Here is a 26,225-nt window from a genome sequence, read left to right as displayed (position 1 = left end):
TAAAGGACCTCTTCAAGGGGAACTACAAACCACTGATCAGCAAAATAAAAGAGGACACAAACAAATGGAAGAACATTCCATGCTCATGGATAGGAAGAATCAATATCGTGAAAATGGCCATAATGCCCAAGGTAATTTATAGATTCAATGCCAACCCCATCAAGCTACCAATGACTTTCTTCATTGGAAAAGCTACCTTAAAGTTCATATGGAACCAGAAAAGAGCCCACATTGCCAAGACAATTCTAAGCCAAAAGAACAAAGCTGGAGGCATCATGCTACCTGACTTCAAACTATACTACAAGGCTACAGTAACCAAAACAGCACAGTACTGGTAAAGCAGAGATATAGACCAATGGAACAGAACAGAGCTCTCAGAAATAATACCACACATCTACAATCATCTGATCTTTGACAAACCTGACAAAAACAAGAAATGGGGAAACAATTCTCTATTTAATAAACGGGGCTGGAAAAACTGGCTAGCCATATGTAGAAAGCTGAGACGGAGTCTCTTCCTTACACCTTATACAAAAATTAATTCAAGATGGAGTAAAGACTTAAATGTCAGACCTAAAACCATAAAAAGCCCTAGAAGAAAAGCTAGGCAATACCATGCCAGACATAGGTATGGGCAAGGACTTCATGTCTAAAACACCAAAAGCAATGGCAACAAAAGCCAAAATTGACAAATGGGATCTAATTAAACTAAAGAGCTTATGCACAGCAAAACAAACTACCATCAGAGTGAACAGAACCTACAGAATGGAAGAAAATTTTTACAATCTACTCATCTGACAAAAGGCTAATATCCAGAATCTACAAAGAACTTAAACAAATTTACAAGAAAAAACGAAACAACCCCATCAAAAAGTGGGCAAAGGATATGAACAGACACTTCTCAAAAGAAGACATTTATGCAGCCAACAGGCACATGAAAAAATGCTCATCATCAGTGGCCATCAGTGAGATACCATCAGTGAGCTCAAAACCACAATGAGATACCATCTCATACCAGTTAGAATGGCAATCATTAAAAAGTCAGGAAACAACAGGTGCTGGAGAGGATGTAGAGAAACAGGAACACTTTTACACTGTTGGTGGGACTGTAAACTAGTTCAAACATTGTGGAAGACAGTGTGGTGATTCTTCAAGGATCTAGAACTAGAAATACCATTTGACCTAGTCATCCCACTACTGGGGATATACCCAAAGGATTATAAATCATGCTGCTATAAAGATACATGCACATGTATGTTTATTGCAGCACTATTCACAATAGCAAAGACTTGGAACCAAAGCAAATGTCCATCAGTGATAGACTGGATTAAGAAAATGTTGCACATATACACCATGGAATACTATGCAGCCATAAAAAAAGATGAGTTCATGTCCTTTGTAGGGACATGGATGCAGCTGGAAACCATCATTCTCAGCAAATTATCACAAGGACAGAAAACCAAACACCGCATGTTCTCACTCACAGGTGGAAACTGAACAATGAGAACACTTGGACACAGGATGGGCAACATCACACACCGGGGCCTGTCGTGTGGTGTGGGGAGGAGGGAGGGATAGCATTAGGAGAAATACCTAATGTAAATGACGAGTTAATGGGTGCAGCACCATTAACTCCATACACGGTGCACCAACATGCCCCATGTATACATATGTAAGAAACCTGCACGTTGTGCACAAGTTCCCTAAAACTTAAAGTATAATTTAAAAAATTAAGTAAATTAAATAAAGTGAGCCAATCATTTTTCCTGGATCCCAGTAGGCATAGCTAGCTCTTTCCACAATTGCAGAGCCTTATTAGGTTACTCTGACCTGGCAAAGCTAAACAATCAGAGGGGATCCTGGATTGAATTTCAATTTTTGGTTCCTGCAATTGATTTAAAAGAGTTCAGGAGGCAACTAGAGTAGAATGTGCAAGGCTGTAGGATTACTGACTCAATTATTCGAGCAAACGGGTATATCTAGGTTATCAGAACGGGATGAGAACACTGAATTATGACTAAAACAGCTCAGACAAGATAAACCATTGTGTTTCATGGTCAAGGATGGCATTAGTGATGATTACTTTGGAGAACAGCGACAATGTGAAACATCACAAATTCTTTTTAAATATGCTTTCATAAACCTTTCAAATGATCAGAGTGTAGTAACTTTATTATAAAGTATTTGCAAAACAGGGAGACAAAAACTCATTCATAATTTTACCACTCTAATAGAACCACAGTATACATTTGGCTGCATTTTCTTCTAGATTTAAGAAAAAAATTTCTTTGTGTGTTTCCAAGTGGTTGTCCATTAAACATTCTTAAAGTCCAGATACACTGGTGCCCTAATGCTGTTCATCACCCAGCAAGCAACTCAAATGCCATTTTAAAGCTATTCCTTGCTTTGTAAATCTCCAACTCTGCTTCAGTGGATGACTTCACTTGCTACCTTGGAAAGATCATAGGTACTGACAGCTCTTGATTGGTAATTGCTTTCAGCTCAACACATCATGGCCCCCTTATATAGTTCCATCTTTTCCTTTACCCTCAAAAGGAGAGATGATCCCTCCTCTCCAAAGCTAACCCTTCACCTGTCCTCTGATCTCCATCATTCCCTGTCCCCCTGAGCTAACCCTCACCTGTCCTCTGATCTCCGTCACTTCCTGTCCCCCTGAGCTAACCCTCACCTGTCCCCTGGTCCCTATCACTCCATGGGTCCTTGGGAAGCTCAGCTCCCTTGATAATATGGCCTACATACCCATGGGACTATCAATCCCAACTTTCCAAAGAAAAACTCCCTATCCGTATAATGAGATCTGGAATTCCTAATTCGCTTGCAAAAACTTCAGGTGTGTCATTGTACAAATATGTGCAAAATGTAATTTTTTTCTACTTTTCTGTAATACCCCTCATTTGTTAATACAAATCCATATGTCATCAGATGGCAGAAACATAATCTCAGTTATTTCAGGGTTTCTTTTACCCACACATTTTCCTTGAGGTTTAGTTTAAATTGTGGCAGGCTTATGTGACAGTAATAATATGAAAAACAATGACTAACCCTTAAATGCCACTAACTAACCACTGTTTCATATGTCTTCCCTGACTTAACTCCTTTAATCCTTACAACAGCCCAAGATAGGTTCTACTATTATTGTCCTGTTTTACATATGGAGAAACTGATACATAGAGAATTAAGTAATTTGCCCAAAGAAACAGATTTGTAAGTTTACGCCAGAGTTCATGCTCTAAATCATTATCTTAGACTCTCTCTTACTCTCTCTTTTGTAGCCCATGGTATTAGCAGTCAGAGGTGGTATCTGGTTTGGGTCACTATCTAGGTTAGATTGGCTAAAACATTTTCCTCCCATCATCAACACACACAGGTGCCTGCTGGGTCATCCCTCACTCCTCACCTCAAATCCCTTTCATGGCTGGCTAACTTTCAGCTACTGTCACCCTTCTTTTAGGACCACTCTACACCTGTCTTGCCTTGCTGAGCCTCACTCTGCTCACTTATCTAAAGCCTTCTTGGTCCACATATAACATTCAACACTTTTCCTTGCTGATCCAGGTTCCCTCTACTACTACATCAAAATCCCCCGGCTCACCTGGGGTTTCTTTCCCCACCCCATCCTGAGGCTTGGCCCTGGAAGGCAGGGTTCAGGGAGGCCCTCCTCAGGGACTCATAGCATCCATATGTTCCCTTCTGTTCTTTGACTCCCATCTCCCTGGTCTGCAAGTTTTTATTTAAGTGAAAATTTAGTCTCAATCCTGGTTCCTCCCAAGTCTAAGGCTCAAAGTCTTCCCATGGATCACGTAAGTGAGGTGCTTTTTTTGAGACAGTCTCGCTTTGTCACCCAGGCTGGAGTGTGGCAGTGTGATCTCAGCTCACTGCAACCTCCGCCTCCCAGGTTCAAGCAAGTCTCCTGCCTCAGCCACCTGAGTAGCTGGGATTGCAGGCATGCACCACCATGTCTGGCTAATTTTTGTACTTTCCATAGAGATGGGGTTTCACCATGCTGGCCAGGCTGCTCTCAAACTCCTGGCCTCAAGAGATCTGCCTGCCTTGGCCTCCCAAAGTGCTGGGATTACAGGCTTGAGACACCGTGCCCTTCTGAAAGTGAGGCTTTTAAAACTCAAAACCCAAGAGCTAGCTTCTGTTTTTACCATTTTATCACTTAATTGACTAAATATAGAAAGGGTCGAGGGTTCAAAGAAATGTGGGGAATGGCACCTGTTGCTCTATGATATTGAATAAGAGCTGAAATCTCTTACATAGCAGTTCCACATGAGTCTTAGATAGAAATGTTCCTGAAAGGACATTTTACCCACATACTCATGTCGATTTACTTAATGATCAATTCGTTCATCAAAAATTTATAAAACATTTATAAAGCACTGTATTAGGGTTTCCTAGAGACACACAACCGATAGGGGTGTGTGTGTGTGTGTGTGTGTGTGTGTACTTATAAATATAAGGAGAGAGAAAGACAGATTTATTTTAAGGAATTGGCTCAAATGATTATTAAAGGCCTTCAACTGACTGGATGAGGCTCATCCACATTATGGAGGGTAAACACTTTTACTCAAAGTCTATTGATTGAAATGCTAATCCCACCTTTAAAACCCTCCAGAGAAACATCTCGAATAATGTTTGACAAAATATCTAGGTGCTGTGACCTGGCCAAGTTGACACAAAATGAACCATCGCAAGCACCTACTCAATTGCTTTTCACTGAGAATGTAATCCAAGATAAACATGGCCTCTGTCCCCATGGTGTTTACTCAAAAACTTAATTCAACAATGCCCAGATATAGACAAATTCAAACTAAAGTACAAAAGACTGAAACCAGCTCCTTTCTCACAGCAAGTATTGAAAAGGAGGAAAAAGAGACTAAGAGGTCTCTGGGTATCAAAAGCTAGGGACTGGGAAAAGGCAGCAGAAAGGGACTCTGGTATCTTCTAAGATGAAACTGAAATCATTCACTGCTTTGTCAAGGTCATTGATACTCCCACTCCTCCAACTGACTCTTCCAGGAGGATATGGTCCCTTTTACCATTTGGGAATGGTAGTTGTCAGGAGCGGCTTCACAGAGGAGGTGATGTTTAAACTAAATGTTGAGTAATGGATAGGAATACCTTTGGCAGAAAGAAGGGCAGGCAAAGGTCATTCCAGACATCAGAGGCCAAGGAAGCCGTAAATAAAGACAGAAGGGGGAATGTACTGCATTTGCTAGGCACAAAGTGCTTCCTGTGACTGGGAGATAGGGCACAATGGCAAAGCACAGAGACAACAGAGGTGGAGAAGTACATTGGAGGCCTTATTTCCCATAAATGCTTGGACTTAGCAGTGAGAATCCATGAAAAGTGTTATATTAGAAGGAGATGTGATCATTCTGTTTTGAGAGAGATCACATGCTGACCAAAAGAGTCTTCCGGATGAATCACTGGGGACCAAGACTAGAGTCAGAGACCATTAGTAGATTATTTAAAAATCTTGGAGTGAGATGATGAAGGTCTGAAAGTGAGACTAGAGGCAAGAAAACAGTGTTGCTATAAAAAGGGGTTACGATAATGCAATGGGGTTAGAATAAAAAGACTTGGTGATTTATTGATTGTGGAGAGAGAGAGAGAGGGGGACAGAAATGGGGGAGTTTGGCTTGGAGAGTGTGTCATCCACTGAGAGAGAGAACACAAGAAGAGGAGCAGATGTCGGGATAAGGAGTCCCATTTTGGAATGGGAGCTTCCAGAAGTGTTCCATTCAACCAGTGGAGCTCCCACATTCAAGTGGATCACACAGACCTGGTCAAGCAAAAACACAATCATGGTGACCACCACAGAGGGCATTCCCCAACCCCATATTCCTGGATCACCCGGGATTCTTATACAATATAATCCAAGAAAGGGGAAGCAAGTTCTCTTAAACTAATAGCAGACTTCAAGCCAGTCTTTGTATATCGCACACTAAAAAATAATTGGATTGGCCGGGCGCGGTGGCTCATGCCTGTAATGCCAGCACTTAGGGAGGCTGAGGCAGGCAGATCACCTGAAGTCAAGAGTTTGAGACCAGCCTGACCAACATGGTGAAACTCCATCTCTACTAAAAACACAAAAATTAGCCTGGCATGGTGGTGCACACCTATAATCCCAGCTACTCAGGAGGCTGAGGGAAGAGAATCACCTGAACTCAGGAGGCAGACGTTGCAGTGAGCCGAGATCATGCCACTGCACTCCAGGCTGGGTGACAGAGCAAGACTCCATCTCAATAATAATAATAATAATAATAATAATAATAATAATTGGGTTATGTGCCAGGCCTAACCCAGAGCTGATACCTTTACATGACTCAAGTTAATGCCTACTACAACTCTATAAAATCAATTCTATTATCATCCTAATTTTATGGAGAGACTAAATAACTTACCCATAGCTATCCAACTAATAAGCAGTAAAGTCAAAAGTCAAACCTTGGTATTTGAGCTGATTCATAGTCATCAGATTAGGGCCAAGAGGAAGGAGCTACTCAGACATGGTCTAAACCTCTTTATTTTTATCCAGGGCAACTACTGGATAATGTAAGAATCTCTTGCCTTTTTCCACAAAGGAATGTTCAGTATAAAGCTCATCGATTTATAATTCCATTTTTTAATGTAGAGATGAGATCTTATACAATTTTCCTTTTGGTTTTCACTTTCCTTAGTGTTACAGTGGAAACAGAAACAGTGCTATCTGCTCACAATAACTCTGTATCTAACCTCCTGCCTGTTCAGCCCAAAGGTTTGTCTGTCCTTATGAGCAAAACTAAAAGCAATCCTCTCTTCTTCTGTTACAGGTTACATTAAAGGTAGTCATATACACAACTCTTTAAATCTCGCACTTTCCCTTTCATTCTGCTTAGTGAAAGTAGTCTTCCTCCTCTCTCGGGATGAAAACCTGTGTAGCTTCTAAGACATTTTTTTAAAATTTAATTTAAGTTCCAGGATACATGTGCAAGACGAGCAGATTTGTTACATAAGTAAATGTGTGCCATGGTGGTTTGCTGTGCCGATCCAAGACATTTCTACTCACTTTTAGGCTGCTTTAAATCAAAAACCAAGTCTCTGTTCAGAAAGTAAAAATGCCCAGTACAATATATTAGGAATCTCTTCAATCCTCATGGGAAGGAAGGCTTCTCTCCCTAAAAATGAGCATAGGAATCTTTCTTTTCCTTCCCTAACTGACATTTCCCCACTCTAAGCTTGATCTCTTTCTCTAGCAGGGTCAAAGCAGGTAGAGGGAGGAAATGTGAGGTCTACATTACTTGTAGCCTTGACTGACTCTCTGGTAAGATGGCTTAGAGCCCTGTGGGCCAGGCTGGAGCTTAAAAAGCACTCCCCTTTTCTTGTGGAATGCTTTTGAAGTTCTTTGGTGGTTCTTCAGCATTGGGACAAGCTGCCGTTCCTTGTAGATAATTTTTATTTGATTGACTTACCAATAATTGAAGGACATATGTTGGAAAATTTGTCAAATATATATATACATATATACAGTCATGTGTCACATAAGGACATTCTGGTCAGCGATGGACTATATATACAAAAAAAATGCAAAAACTACAAAAAAATACAAATAAAAGTCCAATAAGATTATAATATTGTGTATTTATGGTACATTTTCTACGTTTAGATACATGAATACTTTCCATTGTGTTACAATTGCCTACAGCATTCAGTACAGTAACGTGCTGTCCAGATTCGTAGCCTAGAAGCAATATTATGCCATCTAGCCTGGGTGTGTAGTAGGCTATTCCATCTAGGTTGTGTAAGTGTACTCTGTGATTTCTGCACAATGACAAAATCACTGAATGAGCTATTTCTTAGAACATATCTCTGTTGTTAAGTGATGTATGTCTGTGTGTATATTTGTGCATTATGTATTTTGAAGCAATTTGGTTTTTTTTGTTTTTTTTGTTTTTTTGTTGAGATGGAGTTTCGCTCTGTCGCCCAGGCTGGAGTGCAGTGGCCGGATCTCAGCTCACTGCAAGCTCCGCCTCCCGGGTTTACGCCATTCTCCTGCCTCAGCCTCCCGAGTAGCTGGGACTACAGGCGCCCGCCACCTCGCCCGGCTAGTTTTCTGTATTTTTTAGTAGAGACGGGGTTTCACCGTGTTAGCCAGGGTGGTCTCGATCTCCTGACCTCGTGATCCGCCCGTCTCGGCCTCCCAAAGTGCTGGGATTACAGGCTTGAGCCACCGCACCCGGCCTTGAAGCAATTTGTAACAAATTTAGAATTATTACTTATTTTAGTTTTTAGTATAGTGGTCCTCTGTATTATTTATAGTGGTCCTCTATATCTATTACTTTGTGGTCCTCTCTGTATATTATATTGATAGTGGTTCTCTATATATTATATAGTGCTCCTCTTTTGTCCCAATAATGCTTTACATTTTTTAGTCTTGTTTATCTGATATATGTTCCTGCTACCATAAAATGTTATGATAAAAAAACTATCATAGCAGCCAGGTGCGGTGGCTCATGCCTGTAATCCCAGCACTTTGGGAGGCTGAGGCGGACAGATCACTTGAGGTCAGGAGTTAAGACCAGCCTGGCCAACATGGTGAAACCCTGTCTCTACTAAAAAATATATAAAAATTAGCCAGGCATGGTGGCACATGCCTATAATCACAGGTACTTGGAAGGCTGAGGCAGGAGAATTGCCTGAATCCAGGAGGTAGAAGTTGGAGTGTGCAGAGATCATGCCACTGCACTCCAGCCTGGGTGACAGAGGGAGACTCCATCTCAATAAACAACAACAACAACAACAAACAAAAACAAAAAAACAAAAACAAAAAAACCTAGCATAGCTATCTTTTCGTTAGAAGTTGCTTCTTTTAGTTTCTTGTAATTTTTGTGCTTTCAAACTTTGTGTATTCTTATAGTTTAAAAGTGTTCCTTATAAACAATATGTAGCTGGATTTTATTATTTCTGCCATCTCATTTTGTGCTTTCTGTTTGCCCTACTATTTCTGGTTTTTTTCTCTTTTATTGCCTTCTTTTGAATTAATTTTTTTCTTATTCCATTTTCCACTTCACTGGCTTTTAAGTTATATACTCTATTTGTATTCTTTTAGTAGTTACTCTGGACATTTTACAATGCCTAATCAGGGACAGCTGAAAATGTCCCCCTCTACCTGCTCAAAGATGTCCACATCATAATCCCCAGAACCTGTGAATATGTTACCATACATGGTAAAAATGGCTTTTAAAATGTAATTAAGTAAGGATTATCCTGGGCTATCTAGGTGAGTCCAACGTAGTTACATGGGCCTTTATAAGAAGGAGGCAGGAGAGTTAGAATTTTAAAAAGGCAAGGTGATGATAGAAGCAGACAAGACTAGAGGATGCCAATGTCTTTGAAGATGGGGTTCAGGGGACAGGAGTCAGGGATGCAGATAGTCTCCAGAAGCTAGAAAGGCAAGGGAACATTCTTTTGCAGAGCCTCCAGCAGAAAAATACCCCTGCTGACCCATGTTAGACTTCTTACCTCTAGATCTATGAGAGAATAAATTCCTGTGTTTTAAGTCATTAAATTTGCAGTAATTTGTTACAACAGCAATTGGAAGCTAATACAGACTTTGGTACCTGAAAGTGGAGTACTGCTGTAATAAGTACCTAAAGATGTGAAAGCAGCTTTGGAATTGGACATTAGGCAGAGGGTGAAAGAATACTGAAAATCCTAGACTGCTTTGAAGATACTGTTAGTAGAAATATGGATGTTAAAGATTCTGCCAATGAGGGCTTGAAGGAGTGAGGAGCCTGGTAGAGAGAACCCATATTGTCTTGGAGAACACCTTAATCATCATAAACATACCATTGGCAGAAACATGGATATTAAAGGCAATGTGGGCCAGGTGCAGTGGCTCATGCCTGTAATCCCAACACTTTGGGAGGCCGAGGCAGGCAGATCACCTAAGGTCAGGAGTTCAAGACCAGCCTGGCCAACACAGAGAAACCCCGTCTCTACTAAAAATACAAAAATTAGCCTGGCATGGTGGCACATGCCTGTAATCCCAGCTACTCAGGAGGCTGAGGCAGGACAATCACTTGAAGGCCAGAGGCAGAGGTTGCAGTGAACTGAGATCACGCCATTGCACTCCAGCCTGGGCAACAACAGTGAAACTTCATCTCAAAATAAATGAATAAATAAATAAATAAAGGCAGTGTGGTGAGGGCTCAGAAGGAAATGAGAACATGTTAGAAACTGGAGGAAAGTGAATCCCTGTTATACAGTGGCAGAAAACTGCTCCATTGTGTTCCCTACAGTTGTGTGGAAATCAGAGCTTGTAAGTGATAAAACTGGATGTTTAGCTGAGATTTCCAAGCAAAGTATTAAAGATGCATGCTGGTTTCTTCTTGTTTATAGTACATGCAAAAGGAAAAGACAGATTGATAAAATGGTAAACTAAAAGGAACCAGGACTTAATGATTTAAGAAACTCTCAGTTTATCCAAATTGCAAAAGATGATAGAGTAGGAGATTCACTGTTGGAACGGCATGCCAAAGATGTGGTTGGATAACATTTTGCTGGTGTCTTAACTCCTTAAAACAGGCAGTAGTAGTAGTAGTAGTAGTAGTGCTTAATATATTTAGGTTTACTTATAAGATTACCAGTTTGTGTGTTCCCCATTCAATCTTGTATTTCAGACCATCTTTCTGGAGTCACTTTCTTTCTTTCTTTCAGGAGTATGTCATTAAAAATTTCTTCAGTGAGGCTCTGTTGATATCAAATTCATTTTTTATCTGAAAATGTCTTTACTCCTCCTTCATTGTTAAAACTTCACATGGTGTACAATTCTAAGTTCACAGTGAACATCTCTCAATCTTTTGAACATATTATCCTATTGTTCTATGGATCTCATTATTGCTCTAGGAAGTATGCTGTCAGTCTAATTCTTGAGTTCTGGAGGCATTCTCTTTCTTTCTCTCTAACAGCTCAAAGGATCTTATTTTTATTTTGTTGTTCTCTAGTTTTCACTACAAGATTTCTACAAATGAATTTTTGTCAGTTCTTCTTGATACAGGTTTTGATTCCTGGATCTGCTGGCTCACTAGGTCTAGAAAATTCTCAGCTACTATCTCTTGGAATATCTCTTCTCTAACTTCTGTCTCCTCTAGTTTAGCACTCCAGTTGGACTGTATTTAAACTTTCTTATTCTAACCTTTGTGTTTTGTGCCTTACATATGCTTAATTCTCTCATCTCTGTGTGAAAGTCTCTCTTCCACTTCATTAATTCTATTTTTAGCTACATCTATTTTGCTGTTTAACCCATCCACTGACTTTTAAAATTAAAATTATTTTGATTTCATTTTTAAAGTTTCATTTTGCTGATTTTCAAACTTCGTATTATTTATTATATCTGTGGACTCTTGCTCATAGTGACTTTTTTCCTCATGTGTGTAGAATTTTTTTATTGTTAGACAACATTTTGTTGGGGGTGCTTAATCTGTGGCAATACTGAGGAGATAGAATTGGGATGTTTTTCTTCAGGGAGGATTTACATTTCCTTTTTCTGGTCAAGAGTAGTACTATGGTTTGGATGTAATTTCTCCCTACCAAAACATGTTAAAATATAATTGCCAACGTAGCAGCATTGGGAGGTGGTATTTTCAAGAGGTGATTAGGCTGTTAAGATGGGTTTTTCACAAGACTGGTTTAGTTCATGAGGTTGGATTCATTCTCATAGAAATAGATTAGATCTTCCAAGAGTGGGTTGTTCTAAAACTCATTAGCCTTCTTTGTCCTGTTTCTCTTTGCACACATCTGCATACCCTTCTGCTTCCCTACCATATTGTGCCTCAGCATGTGGCCCTCACCAGAAGCCAAACAGCTCCTAGTGCAACGTTCTTGGACTTTCCAGGCAGCAGAACTGTGAACCAAATGACTTTCTTTTCTTTATAAATTATACAGACTCAGGCATTCTGTTAAAGCAACACTAAATGGACTAAGACAGGGTGAGAGGAAGCAGGGGAGTGGTACTAACCTAGTACCACTTTAACTAAAATTTTAGTGGGTGACCTGGAATAGTAATTGTCAAAGAAATTCTCAGAGAAAACTGTTATTTCTTCTTTTCCCCTCATAGTGAAGACAGGCTTCATTACAGACTCCCTCTTTTTAGCCAATGGTTTTTTCCTAGACTACTTTTTCCCTAAGGGTCTAGACCCTTCAAAACTTTTAGTGTAATGAGGTTATTTCAGTTTTGTACAAGCCTATATTATCTCCCATTCCCTTGTGGGATATTAACCCCAAAATCTCTAGGATTCTGAAGCCACACTGTCTGGATTCTAATTCCAGTTCTCCCACACACTATTGTGTAACCATAAACAAGTTACATCTCTGTGCTTCAGTTTCCTCTTCTATAAAATGAATATTTGGTCCCAGCTCTTCCCTCACATGAACATTACGAGTAATAAGTGAAATGATGTTATTAAAATTCATGGACCAGTGCCTGGCCCATTGGGAGTGCTCTAAAAGTGCTTGCACTTACTCACTCAGAATTAGCAAGTGCCTCCATGTTCGTTTAAGGCTTACTCATTCAGTTTTAGCTCACAGAACTGTTTTTTTTTTTATACTTTAAGTTCTAGGGTACATGTGCACAATGTGCAGGTTCGTTACATATGTATACATGTGCCATGTTGGTGTGCTGCACCCATTAACTCGTCATTTACATTAGGTATATCTCCTAATGCTATCCCTCTCCCTCCCCTCCCCACAAATAGGACCCGGTGTGTAATGTTCCCCTTCCTATGTCCAAGTGATCTCATTGTTCAATTCCCACCTATGAGTGAGAACATGCGATATTTGGTTTTCTGTTCTTGCAATAGTTTGCTGGGGATGACAGTTTCCAGCTGCATCAATGTCACTACAAAGGACACGATCTCATCCTTTTTTATGGCTACATAGTATTCCATGGTGTATATCTGCCACGTTTTCTTAATCCAGTCTGTCACCAGTGGACATTTGGGTTGATTCCAAGTCTTGGCTATTGTGAATACAGCCACAATAAACATACATGTGCATGTGTCTTTATAGCAGCATGACTTATAATGCTTTGGGTGTATCCCCAGCAGTGGGATAGCTGGGTCAAATGGTATTTCTCATTCTAGATCTTTGAGGAATCGCCACACTGTTTTCCACAATGGTTGGACTAGTTTACAGTCCCACCAACAGTGTAAAAGTGTTCCTATTTTTCCACATCCTCTCCAGCACCTGTTGTTTCCTGATTTTTTAATGACTGTCATTCTAACTGGTGTGAAATAGTATCTCATTGTGATGTTGATTTGCATTTATCTGATGGCGAGTGATGATGAGCATTTTTTCATGTGTCTGTTGGTTGTATGAATGTCTTCTTTTGAGAAGTGTCTGTTCATATCCTTTGCCCACTTTTTGAAGGGGTTGTTTTTTTCTTGTACATTTGATTGAGTTCTTTATAGGTTCTGGATATTAGCCCTTTGTCAGATGAGTAGATTGCAAACATTTTCTTCCATTCTGTTGGTTGCCTGTTCACTCTGATGGTAGTTTCTTTTGCTGTGCAGAAGCTCTTTAGTTTAATTAGATCCCATTTGTCAATTTTGGCTTTTGTTGCCATTGCTTTTGGTGTTTTAGACATGAAGCCCTTGCCCATGCCTATGTCCTGAATGGTATTACCCATGTTTTCTTCTAGGGTTTTTATGGTTTTAGGCCTAACATTTAAGTCCCTAATCCATCTTGAATTAATTTTCGTATAAGGAGTAAGGAAAGGATCCAGTTTCAGCTTTCTACTTATGGCTAGCCAATTTTCCCAGCATCATTTATTAAATAGGGAATGCTTTCCCCATTTCTTGTTTCTCTCAGGTTTGTCAAAGATCAGATGGCTGTAGATGTGTGGTATTATTTCTGAGACTCTGTTCTGTTCCATTGGTCTATATCTCTGTTTTGGTACCAGTACCATGCTGTTTTGGTTACTGTAGTCATGTAGTATAGTTTGAAGTCAGGTAGCGTGACGCCTCCAGCTTTGTTCTTTTGACTTAGGATTGTCTTGGCAATGCGGGGTCTTTTTTGGTTCCATATGAACTTTAAAGCAGTTTTTTCCAATTCTGTGAGGAAAGTCATTGGTAGCTTAACGGGGTTGGCATTGAATCTATAAATTACCTTGGGCAGTATGGCCATTTTGATGAGATTGGTTCTTCCTATCCATGAGCATGGTATGTTCTTCCATTTGTTTGTGTCCTCTTTTATTTCACTGAGCAGTGGTTTGTAGTTCTCCTTGAAGAGGTCCTTTACATCCCTTGTAAGTTGGATTCCTAGCTATTTTATTCTCTTTGAAGTTATTGCAAATGGGAGTTCATTCATGATTTGGCTCTCTGTTTGTCTATTACTGGTGTATAAGAATGCTTGTGATTTTTGCATATTGATTTTGTATCCTGAGACTTTGCTGAAGTTGCTTATCAGCTTAAGGAGATTTTGGGCTGAGACGATGAGGTTTTCTAAATATACAATCATGTCATCTGCAAACAGGGACAATTTGACTTCTTCTTTTCCTAACTGAATACCCTTGATTTCTTTCTCTTGCCTGATTGCTCTGGCCAGAACTTCCAACACTATGTTGAATAGGAGTGGTGAGAGAGGGCATCCGTGTCTTGTACCAGTTTTCAAAGGGAATTTTTCCAGTTTTTGCCCATTCAGTATGATATTGGCTGTGGGTTTGTCATAAATAGCTCTTATTATTTGGAGATACGTTCCATCAATACCGAATTTATTGAGAGTTTTTAGCATGAAGGGCTGTTGAATTTTGTTGAAGGCCTTTTCTGCATCTATTGAGATAATCATGTGGTTTTTGTCTTTGGTTCTGTTTATGTGCTGGATTACGTTTATTGATTTGCATATGTTGAACCAGCCTTGCAACCCAGGGATGAGGTCCACTTGATCATGGTGGATAAACTTTTTGATGTGCTGCTGAATCCAGTTTGCCAGTATTTTGAGGATTTTTGCATTGATGTTCATCAGGGATATTGGTCTAAAATTCTCTTTTTTCTGCTGTATCTCTGTCAGGCTTTGGTATCAGGATGATGCTGGCCTCATAAAACGAGTTAGGGAGGATTCCCTCTTTTTCTATTGATTGGAATAGTTTCAGAAGGAATGGTACCAACTCCTCCTTGTATGTCTGGTAGAATTTGGCTGTGAATCCATCTGGTCCTGGACTTTTTTTGGTTAGTAGGCTGTTAATTATTGCCTTAATTTCAGAGCCTACTATTGGTCTATTCAGGGATTCAACTTCTTCCTGGTTTAGTCTTGGAAGAGTGTAAGTGTCCAGGAAATTATCCATTTCTTCTAGATTTTCTAGTTGATTTGCGTTGAGGTGTTTATAGCATTCTCTGATGGTAGTTCGTATTTCTGTGGGGTCGGTGGTGATATCCCCTTTATCATTTTTTATTCCGTCTATTTGATTCTTCTCTCTTTTCTTCATTAGTCTTGCTAGCGGTCTGTCAATTTTGTTGATTCTTTTCAAAAAACCAGCTCCTGGATTTATTGATTTTTTGGAGGGTTTTTTGTGTCTCTATCGCCTTCAGTTCTGCTCTGATCTTAGTTATTTCTTGCCTTCTGCTAGCTTTTGAATGTGTTTGCTCTTGCCTCTCTAGTTCTTTTAATTGTGATGTTAGAGTGTCAATTTTAGATCTTTCCTGCTTTCTCTTGTGGGCATTTAGTGCTATAAATTTCCCTCTACACACTGCTTTAAATGTGTCCCAGAGATTCTGGTATGTTGTATCTTTGTTCTCATTGGTTTCAAAGAACATCTTTATTTCTGCCTTCATTTCGTTATGTACCCAGTAGTCATTCAGGAGCAGGTTGTTCAGTTTCCATGTAGTTGAGCGGTTTGGATTGAGTTTCTTAGTCCTGTGTTCTAGTTTGATTGCACTGTGGTCTGAGAGACAGTTTGTTATAATTTCTGTTCTTTTACATTTGCTGAGGAGTGCTTTACTTCCAATTATGTGGTCAATTTTGGAATAAGTGCGATGTGGTGCTGAGAAAAATGTATATTCTGTTGATTTAGGGTGGAGAGTTGTGTAGATGTCTATTAGGTCTGCTTGGTGTAGAGTTGAGTTCAATTCCTGGATATCCTTGTTAACTTTCTGTCTCGTTGATCTGTCTAATGTTGACAATGGGGTGTTAAAGTCTCCCATTTTTATTGTATGGGAGTCTAAGTCTCTTTGTAAGTCTCTAAGGACTTGCTTTATGAATCTGGGTGCTCCTGTGTTGGGTGCATATATATTTAGGATAGTTAGCTCTTCCTGATGAATTGATTCCTTTACCATTATGTAATGGCCTTCTTTGTCTCTTTTGATCTTTGATGGTTTAAAGTCTGTTTTATCAGAGACTAGGATTGCAACCCCTGCTTTTTTGTTTTGTTTTGTTTTCCATTTGCTTGGTAGATCTTCTTCCATCCCTTTATATTGAGCCTATGTGTGTCTCTGCATGTGAGATGTGTCTCCTGAATACAGCAAACTGATGGGTCTTGACTCTTTAGCCAATTTGCCAGTCTGTGTCTTTTAATTGAAGCATTTAGTCCATTTACATTTAAGGTTAATATGTGTGAACTTGATCCTGTCATTATGATATTAGCTGGTTATTTTGCTTACTCGTTGATGCAGTTTCTTCCTAGCATCGATGCACTTTACATTTTGACATGTTTTTGCAATGGCTGCTACCTGTTGTTCCTTTCCATGTTTAGTGCTTCCTTCAGGATCTCTTGTAGGGCAGGCCTGGTGGTGACAAAATTTCTAAGCATTTGCTTGTCTGTAAAGGATTTTATTTCTCCTTCACTGATAAAACTTAGTTTGGCTGGATATGAAATTCTGGGTTGAAAACTCTTTTCTTTAAGAATGTTGAATATTGGCCCCCACTCTTTTCTGGCTTGTAGAGTTTCTGCCGAGATATCTGTTGTTAGTCTGATGGGCTTCCCTTTGTGTGTAACCTAACCTTTCTCTCTGGCTGCCCTTAGTATTTTTTCCTTCTTTTCAACTTTGGTGAATCTGACAATTATGTGTCTTGGAGTTGCTCCTCTCGAGGAGTATCTTTGTGGCATTCTCTGTATTTCCTGAATTTGAATGTTGGCCTGTCTTACTAGGTTGGGGAAATTCTCCTGGATGATATCCTGCAGAGTGTTTTCCAACTTAGTTCCATTTTCCCCGTCACCAATCAGATGTAGATTTGGTCTTTTCACATAATCCCATATTTCTTGGAGGCTTTGTTCATTTCTTTCTACTCTTTTTTCTCTACACTTCTCTTCTCGCTTCATTTCATTCGATCTTCAATCGCTGATACTCTTTCTTCCAGTTCATCGAGTTGGTTACTGAAGCTTGTGCATTTGTCATGTAATTCCTGTGTTATGGTTTTCATCTCTATCAGTTCTTTTAAGGTCTTCTCTGCATTGATTATTCTAGTTATCCATTCATCCATTCTTTTTTCAAGGTTTTTAGTTTCTTTGAGCTGGTTATGTATTTCCTCCTTTAGCTCTGAGAAGTTTGATCAAGTGAAGCCTTCTTCTCTCAACTCATTAAAGTCATTGTCCATCCAGCTTTGTTCCATTGCTGGTGATGAGCTGCGTTCCTTTGGAGGGGGAGATGCAGTCTGATTTTTTGAATTTCCAGCTTTTCTGCCCTGCTTTTTCCCCATCTTTGTGGTTTTATCTGCCTTTGGTCTCTGATGATGGTGACGTACCGATGGGGTTTTGGTGTGGGTGTCCTTTCTGTTTGTTAGTTTTCCCTCTAACGGTCAGGACCCTCAGCTATAGGTCTGTTGGAGTTTGCTTGAGGTCCACTCCAGACCCTGTTTGCCTGGGTATCAGCAGTGGAGGCTGCAGAAGATAGAATATTGCTGAACAGCGAGTGTTGCTGTCTGATTCTTGCTCTGGAAGCTTCGTCTCAGGGGTGTACCCCACTGTGTGAGGTATGAGGTGTCGGTCTGCACCTAGTGGGGGATGTCTCCCATTTAGGCTACTCGGGGGTCAGGGACCAACTTGAGCAGCCAGTCTGTCTGTTCTCAGATTTCAACCTCTGTGCTGGGAGATCCACTGCTCTTTTCAAAGCTATCAGACAAGGGCACTTACCTCTGCTGAGGTTTCTGCTGCTTTTTGTTTAGCTATGCCCTGTTCCCAGAGAAGGAGTCTATAGAGGCAGGCCAGCCTCCTTGAGCTGTGGTGGGCTCCACCCAATTCGAGCTTCCCGGCAGCTTTGTTTATCTACTTAAGCCTCAGCAATGGTGGGCACCCCACCCCAGCCTCACTGCCGCTTTGCAGTTAGATCTCATACTGCTGTGCTAGCAATGAGGGAGGCTCCGTGGGCTTGGGACCCTCCGGGCCAGGTGTGGGATATAATCTTCTGGTTGCCGTTTGCTAAGGCCCTTGGTAAAGTGCACTATTAGGGTGGGAGTTACCCGATTTTCCAGGTGTTGCGTGTCTCAATTTCCTTTGGCTAGGAAAAGGAATTCCTTTCCCCCTTGCGCTTCCCAGTTGAGGTGATGCCTAGTCCTGTTTCAGCTCTTGCTGGTAGGGCAGCACCAGTGGACCAGTGCCAACTGTCCGACACACCCCAGTGAGATGAACCTGGTACCTCAGTTGAAAATGCAGAAATCGCCTGTCCTCTGTGTCACTCATGCTGGGAGCTGGAGGCTGGAGCTGTTCCTATTCGGCCATCTTGCAGCTCACTGAACTTTAAAAAAAAAAAAGTGGATTTCAAGGATTTCCTTTATTTTCTTTCAAGCTGTCTGTTACAATTTATCCAGAATCTAGCTGAATTACAGAAGGAAGCTTTTTGACTACTCATTTTATGTATTGTGGAGTCTGAAGTGAAGGGAGCATCCAAGGTATGTTTAAGGGTTTGCCAGGGGACCTGGGGTCCCTTCAACATTTTAAGCTGTCCAGGAAGGGGAAAGGGTAAACACAGAACAATCAAGGGCTGTTTTGTTCCAGGCTCTCTTTAGAGGCATGACCATAAGCCCCACTTTCTGTTGTATTGGAAGCCCTCCCTGACTGCTCTGATAATGCTAAATGGAAATGGCTCCTATCTTCTTTTCCCTACACTTTAGGCTGTGTACAATTATCTATTACAGGATATATATCATCTTATCTCTCAGTCAACTTTATATCGTCAGCACATAGCAGTTCTCCATAAGTGTTTGTTAAATACATGAATGAAGCTGGGTGCCGTGACTCTTGCCTGTAATTCCAGCACTTTGGGAGGCCAAGGTAGGTGGATTGCTTGAGCCCAGGAATTCGTTACCAGCCTGGGCAATACAGTGAGACCACGTCTCAAATTAAAAAACAAAAAAAGGAAAAAAATGCATGAATGAATGAGTCCAAGACAAAGGCACTGGAGGACAAAACATATATGAAGATTGGACCCTTTCTGTGATTTAAAAGTAAACACGAAACTTCCGGACAACTTTTCAAGATGCTAAATTTTCATGAACAAGCCAACTGCTAAATATTATTTAAAGATATGGGAGTAACTAACTTAAAAAAGAGCAAAAGCATAAAAACTGGCTGCTTCTGAATCGTGCAAGGAAAGGTAAGAAAAGGTGAGTCAGGGATCTATCCTTTTTCTGCAAAAGCCCTCTACATGGTTTTATTTTTAACTACAAATTATTTAATTACTATGTATAGCTTTATAAAAGTTAAAATATTTAAAATGAAAAATTAGTCCATTTTTGGCCTGCTATAAGTCAAAGCATCCTGCTGTGCTTTTGACCTCATATAGTTGAGTACAGTTCTTTTTTTTTTTTTTTAAGTTTTGTGCTAAGAGTCCTGACTACCAAAGTGTGTTGACCCGAAGCTTGGTTGACAAAGCTTGGTTAACCAAAGCTTGGTTAACAAATAAACAGAACTTTGAACTTCAATAAGAAAGTTCTAATGGACCTAGACTGGGTTGGGCAGGCCTACTGACTGCTGCCTGAAGGTGGCTGTAAAGGGACTAAGTAAATCAATTAACTCCATAGTTTTCACAAAGGTCTCTTGATATCAAAACTTCTTTCCTTACATGCTTCTCTGATCCTGTGGAGATGAAAATTGACATCCATAGTCATATTCTACCAAAAGAATGGCCAGATCTAAAAAAGGTAATGGTAATTAATTTGCTGAATTATTTCTGAAACTTCTCCAGGGTTTCTCAATGCCTTTCTCTTCTTTATGGAATTAGATGTCTAGTTTATCTGGTTTGGTGGGGGGTGGGGGGAGCTTAAATTATTTGGTAGTTCTGATTTCCTAGTTTTTAAAAATGACTTTTACATTTATTTTGAAAGAATATTGGATTAAAGAAATAAGTGCTTTCTCAGAATCCCTTTTTTCCCTCAAATGAACCATTCTTTAAAATTTCTGGAAAATTTAAGTAAAGCAGATTTACCTTTTTTAAAATCACATATTCAGCTGCTGGGAAGATACATGCCAACTACAGAATTTAAAGTTACAATTTTAAATAAAAGACTATTAAAAATGGTATGTGATCGGTTTCGAGGACTTCTAAAATATATCTCCTTTTCAAAATGTTTAAAATAAGTTTTAGAAGCACCAAGAGATAGCTTTGTGAATTTTTTTTTTAGTCTATTTTAGAACACTGCCTGAAACCTTTACTTTTTGATGTTCTTTATTCTATAAATCTTTGTCATGAAGAACTAGGAAGTAGGTACATCAAAAAACCCTAGAATAAATGACATGAAACTTTTGCACAGTGACATCTACTAAAAGAGTATTCTTTGTGTTTCTCTAAAGATGGAAATTTCCTTTTGTCATTAAGAACTTTTGAATGAATACAAAAAGAGGAAGGTGAGGAACATGAAGGAAATGTAAAATTGGCTAGAGGCTTGTTCAGGCTTAATATCAGGTTTTACCCAATCTTCAGCATTCTGCCAGTACTTTCACACCACCAATAATGTTTCATCTTTTTTTTTTTTTTTTTTTTTGAGACGGAGTCTCGCTCTGTCGCCCAGGCTGGAGTGCAGTGGCCGGATCTCAGCTCACTGCAAGCTCCGCCTCCCGGGTTTACGCCATTCTCCCGCCTCAGCCTCCCGAGTAGCTGGGACTACAGGCGCCCGCCACCTCGCCCGGCTGATTTTTTGTATTTTTTAGTAGAGACGAGGTTTCACCATGTTCGCCAGGATGGTCTCGATCTCCTGACCTCGTGATCCGCCCGTCTCGGCCTCCCAAAGTGCTGGGATTACAGGCTTGAGCCACCGCGCCCGGCCTGTTTCATCTTTTTTATCCCAAATAAGGGGAAATGAATTAACCCAAACTTGAATTAAATGTGGTTCATCGTGCAGGTAGATGAAACTATTTTCTTCTCATAGTTGTCTCATAGAAGAATGTTTATCTTAAGTATTTCTTTGTCCATTGCTATCTTAGGTAAGATGGGTGGTAGAAACCGTGGATTGAAAAATACAAGTGATCTTTGAAAGCCTATCCTATATACAGCTAAGGATAAAAGCTAAACCATTCAACCTGCTCTTCCTAAAAGGACTCTACATGTTGACACAGGAACATGCTGTTCTGAGTGCTGTTGTCCTCATCATAGTTTACTGAAGTGTAAACCGCTTCACAATGTTAATGATTTCATGAAGGGAATGCACCAGTTCCTTTGTGAGAGTGCATCTGCGTTATTTAGAAGCTGCATGCAGTTTCTTACATCGTATGGTGCCCACCACTTTCTGCCCCTTGTTTATGAGTATTTGCCTGATGAATGATGCAATGAACACATTGATTAATTTGTGAACACAAGAAGAAATAGATTATACTCCCTAATCTAAGAGTTTTGGTAAAATCCAAATTTTAGTATTTGGTATTTTAAAATAGCCATAATCTATACCTAGCAAATGGCACTAATTCCTCTGTTACAACTTTTTTCTCTATTTGAATATGAAAGAACATCCACATGAAATGCTTTGGAAACCACCATGGTGGTCTCTAGAGGACAATGCTCACCTGTACTATCCCACTGAGAGAGTTAGCTAGCATGACCTACCCTCCAAGCAGGGCTCCAAGCTCCAGGGCATACACCTCCTTGTGCAGACAGGATTTTGAGGCTTAGAGAGCTACAGTCTGAATATGTACATCTCCCCCAAAATTCAGGTGAAACCCTAGCCTACAAGGCAATGGTATTAGGAAATGCAGCCTTCTGGGGGTGATTAGGTCATGACAGCAGAGCCCTCATGAATGAGATCAGTGCCCTTATAAAGTAAGCCCAAGGAAGCTTGTTCACCCCTTCTACCACATGAGGGCACAGCAAGAAGGCACCATCTTAGAACCAGAAAGCCAGTTCTCACCAGATCTTGGACTTCCCAGCTTCCAGACTCCCTCTCCTTTCTATCACCAGCTATTGCTTTAAAGAGGGAGAGAAATTTTGTCCCAATAAACCAGGTTTCTTCTTTTTTTATTTTTATGTATTTATTTTTATTTCCATATGCTATTGGGGAACAGGTGATGTATGGTCATATGAGTAAGTTCTTTAGTGGTGATTTGTGAGATTTTGGTGCACCCATCACCCAAGCAGTATACACTGCACCCAATTTGTGGTCTTTTATCCCTCACCCCCTTCCCACCCTTTCCCCCTGAGTCCCCAAAGTCCATCGTGTCATTCTTATGCCTTTGCATCCTCATAACTTAGCTCCCACTTACGAGTGAGAACATATGATGTTTCGTTTTTCATTCCAAACCAGGTTTCTTCTTATGTAGTAGTCTCACATGCTGCAAACAGACAGCTGACATTTCATCATCACTATCTACATCATTTTCATCGTTATAGTTATAATACTTCGTACTTCTAGGGAGAGACAGAGGGAGAAATAATTTACATAAACCTTGCAAAATATGCACATAAGATTTATACTATTCACTTGACAGATGAGATGCTTGAGACTCAGAAATGAACCTAGAATCCCAGAGCTATGTGGGGCCACCACAGTCCCTCAAGAGCCTCTCCATCACCACATCCACCTTGAGAAAACTGGCCCAAGAGAGTACGGCTGCTGGAATAACCTTGACCTTCTTATACAATGAAGAGACAGAAAAGTAGAATCAACATGCCTGAAGTGATGGTTAACTAATGATGACAAAGGGCTGGGATTTGAGAAATCTTTTCATTTTCACTTGCTAATAATAATTTTAGTCAGAGTTACAAGTAGGATCCTTGAAAAAAATACATATCCGAAGTATAAAGACAGTGGATTCAGGGATACTTGATCAAATTGTTTCTGATGAATGAGGACCCACACTCTCTGCTGTCACAAACAGGAGGTGGGGCCCAAGAAACTATGGCGGAAGATGTTTCAGGTTGATCTGCAATGGATTATTCACAGCAACAATGAGGATGATACAGTTTCAGCTTTTTCCTCCAGCAAGGCTTTATCGACAGCCTACTGTCTGCCCAATAGTAGGGCTTGCAAAGATTCTTTTAATTATAAATGGAGCAAAAAATTCTGACCTCCAATTTAAAAATCATATACTTACACCTTCTTTTGTTAGCAATTGCACTTGATCGATACAAGGCTTTAGAAGACAAAATCCTAGACATCATTTGATTTTTAGAAAATCCTTCTGAGGAGATAAATATCTGGTTTCATCACCCAGGAGGCTCATTATTCACCTCATGGAGGTGTGATGTCCTCAAGACATTAACAATGGTCATTCAGTTCATCCTCTTTGATTCATATATGTGCATTTCAGAAACATATCTCTTGTATATAAAACTGAATTTCCTGGAATGTTTTCAATTTGCTTTTTATTTGGCATGCTCATAAATGCCTATGAGACACTGGTTATTGTCAGTCAAACACTTTCAGATTGTAGATGCTTCCTGGGGCATATGCTCGGACCAAAACCACTCCCAGGGTCATAAATTTTAGACCCCAGGCTCGGCTCAACCTGGGATGAGAACTGAGGGTCTACGTCAAGCACGGACCTGGAGAAGAATAAAATTGCCCTAAATAAGTCGGGTCTTTGCAAGGGGCCTGTGAGGTAAATTGGCACTTTACACTTTCCAGGAAAGGGAGGGAGGGACACAGAGGGGCAAAGGGCTCCTTTCTTCACGGCTCTCCTTAGTTCTGACCCTAGGGTATTCTATTTGGGGTTGGAATAAGACTGTCACCACTACTGCCACCTCTACCACCATCCCCACTGCTACTGTCACTGCCACCACCATCACCATCAGCCATCATGGGTACTACCACTGCCACCATATTCACTACTTCAGCCACACCACTACAACTACCTCACTCCCTCCACCATGCAATTAGTGCCGCCACCGTCACCACCATCACCACCAGCATCACTGTTAGCATGAATGAATGAAGCCCTGTCCACTGGCCAGGCCTGGTGTCAGCAGCTTTATATGCACTATCTCACTTAATTCCCCTGAAAACTTATGTCCCAGCCACTCCTGTTAGCCTCATTTTTATTAATACACATAGGGAAACACTGACTTGGAGACATTTCACACCGACAAAGTCAAGTGCCTTGTAAGTGACTTGTTGCATGTGGGAGGATCCCTCTGCTCTGCCTTTCCTACCTCCCTGCCCTTCCCCAAATGGAATGCTTCTCTACCTGCTAACATATGGGTTAGAGTTCCTTACAGAATTATGAAAAAGTAACAAAGAAAGAGAGTGAGGAAGAAGGGGGAGAAAGCAGGCAGTAGAGAAAGAAGGAAAGAAAACCCTTTCTTCTACATGAAGGATAAAAGTTCAATGGCAAATTTCCAGTTTAAGAGCACAGTCTTAAGTTTACTCTAAAGTGTAACTGATTAAGGTCATATTCCATCCCTCCCCCAACATATCTCTCTTGGCAGCTTTTTCCAGGGGAAAAGAAGGAAAAAGTACAAAGGTATTGAATGCATGAAGGGCGAGAGCAGGGGTTGGGGGCATAAGCAAAGGAGAGGCTGGGTGCAGGGAGGAGAAGCTGAGTTTCGGCCGACAGTCTCCCTTGCCTGCCCAGCCTCCAAAACCAAGTCTGCTGATGTCACTGGGGAGGAAACAGAAGATAGATTTCTAAAGGTAATATGATTATTTGGGGCTAGGACTCAAGAACAGACCTTTTACCTGGGTAGAATAAGACTGGTATAGAATTAATCCAAACCTTACGAAGCTGTTGAGGCAGACCCCAGGCACAGACACAGAGACACAAACACCTCTATGCTGCACTGTGGCCCAGGCCCAGACCTTCCCCTCAGTCTAGAGGTGAAGGGAGCTAAGAAAGGGGTCCACCAAGACCTGACTCCCTACAGACAACTTCCCTGCACTGCAGCATGAGAATCAACTGCTGTACCCTGGCCTCATCCAGCCACAACAAACGAGAGGTTGAGCTGATGTTCAGCTTGCTTTACTCGCTGACCCATCACTGCTGACCAACTCAGAGTCATTAAGGAGCTCCCTCATGTAGCTATCTCCTGCCTCCGTTCCTTCCCTCTGACACCACACTGTGACAGCCATGCAGGAAGCGTGGAAATCCTGAACACTAGAAGATCCTCTCCAATCTGACCCCGGGACTACCTTTTCGATGTCCCTCCCAATACCGCAGCCCAAGGTGTGAAGTCAGCTCCCTCCCCAAGGCCCCCAGAGCACCTGTGCATCACGGTCACAGTGCGTCTCACATGCGATGATGTGGCCCTTTGATTCCTTGCCTACCCCAGCCTTAACCTCCCAAGACTCTGCTCCACATGGGCTGGAACTGTCCTTCCCTTTTATTTTCTCTTCCTTAGTAAGACTTGTCATAGATGGGACTCCATGAAAGCGTGAAGAAGGAATAATGATATGATGCAGTATGATATATGATAAAGCCAGTAGTTATTTGAGTCATACTTACCTATGTTTTCAGTCGGTGGCTTTCCACAGTTTTTATGCATGATTCCCAGGCAGAAATCTATTTTACATTGTGACTCAGTACAAACATTTATATACATTAAATGGGAAGAAAAAATGTTATGAAACCATTACTTACTACATGGGAGACATTCTAATTTATTCTATTCCTTTCCATTCCTTTACTCTATGTTTTCCAAGAAGCAGACCCTGAGACAAGGATTCAGATACAAGTAGTTTGCTTTGGAGGTGATCCCAGGAAACACCACTAGAGTGAGGAAGTGAGACAGGGAAAACAGGGAAGCCAGTGAAAGGTTTGTATTCCAGAGCAAAATACGTATCTCATCTCTGCGTTATCCAGACCGAGGGGT

At 40.7% G+C, this 26,225-nt stretch overlaps 1 protein-coding gene across 3 annotated transcripts in view; it reads left to right on the top strand.

Moving 5' to 3' along the window:
* The first annotated feature begins 19,938 nt into the window (after positions 1 to 19,938).
* The window catches only part of ACMSD (aminocarboxymuconate semialdehyde decarboxylase), a 65,148-nt gene continuing 58,861 nt past the window's right edge, over positions 19,939 to 26,225 (top strand). For all 3 annotated transcript variants that reach the window (XM_033231692.1, XM_033231691.1, XM_033231693.1), the window contains exon 1: positions 19,939 to 20,133. In XM_033231692.1, coding sequence (XP_033087583.1) covers positions 20,077 to 20,133 — 57 coding nt within the window. In that variant the 5' untranslated portion in view covers positions 19,939 to 20,076. The remainder of the gene's footprint in view (positions 20,134 to 26,225) is intronic.

This window comes from Trachypithecus francoisi, unplaced genomic scaffold, assembly GCF_009764315.1.
Source record: "Trachypithecus francoisi isolate TF-2019V2 unplaced genomic scaffold, Tfra_2.0 Lachesis_group13, whole genome shotgun sequence".
NCBI lineage: Eukaryota > Metazoa > Chordata > Mammalia > Primates > Cercopithecidae > Trachypithecus > Trachypithecus francoisi.
This window is presented reverse-complemented; position numbering and strand designations above follow the sequence as displayed.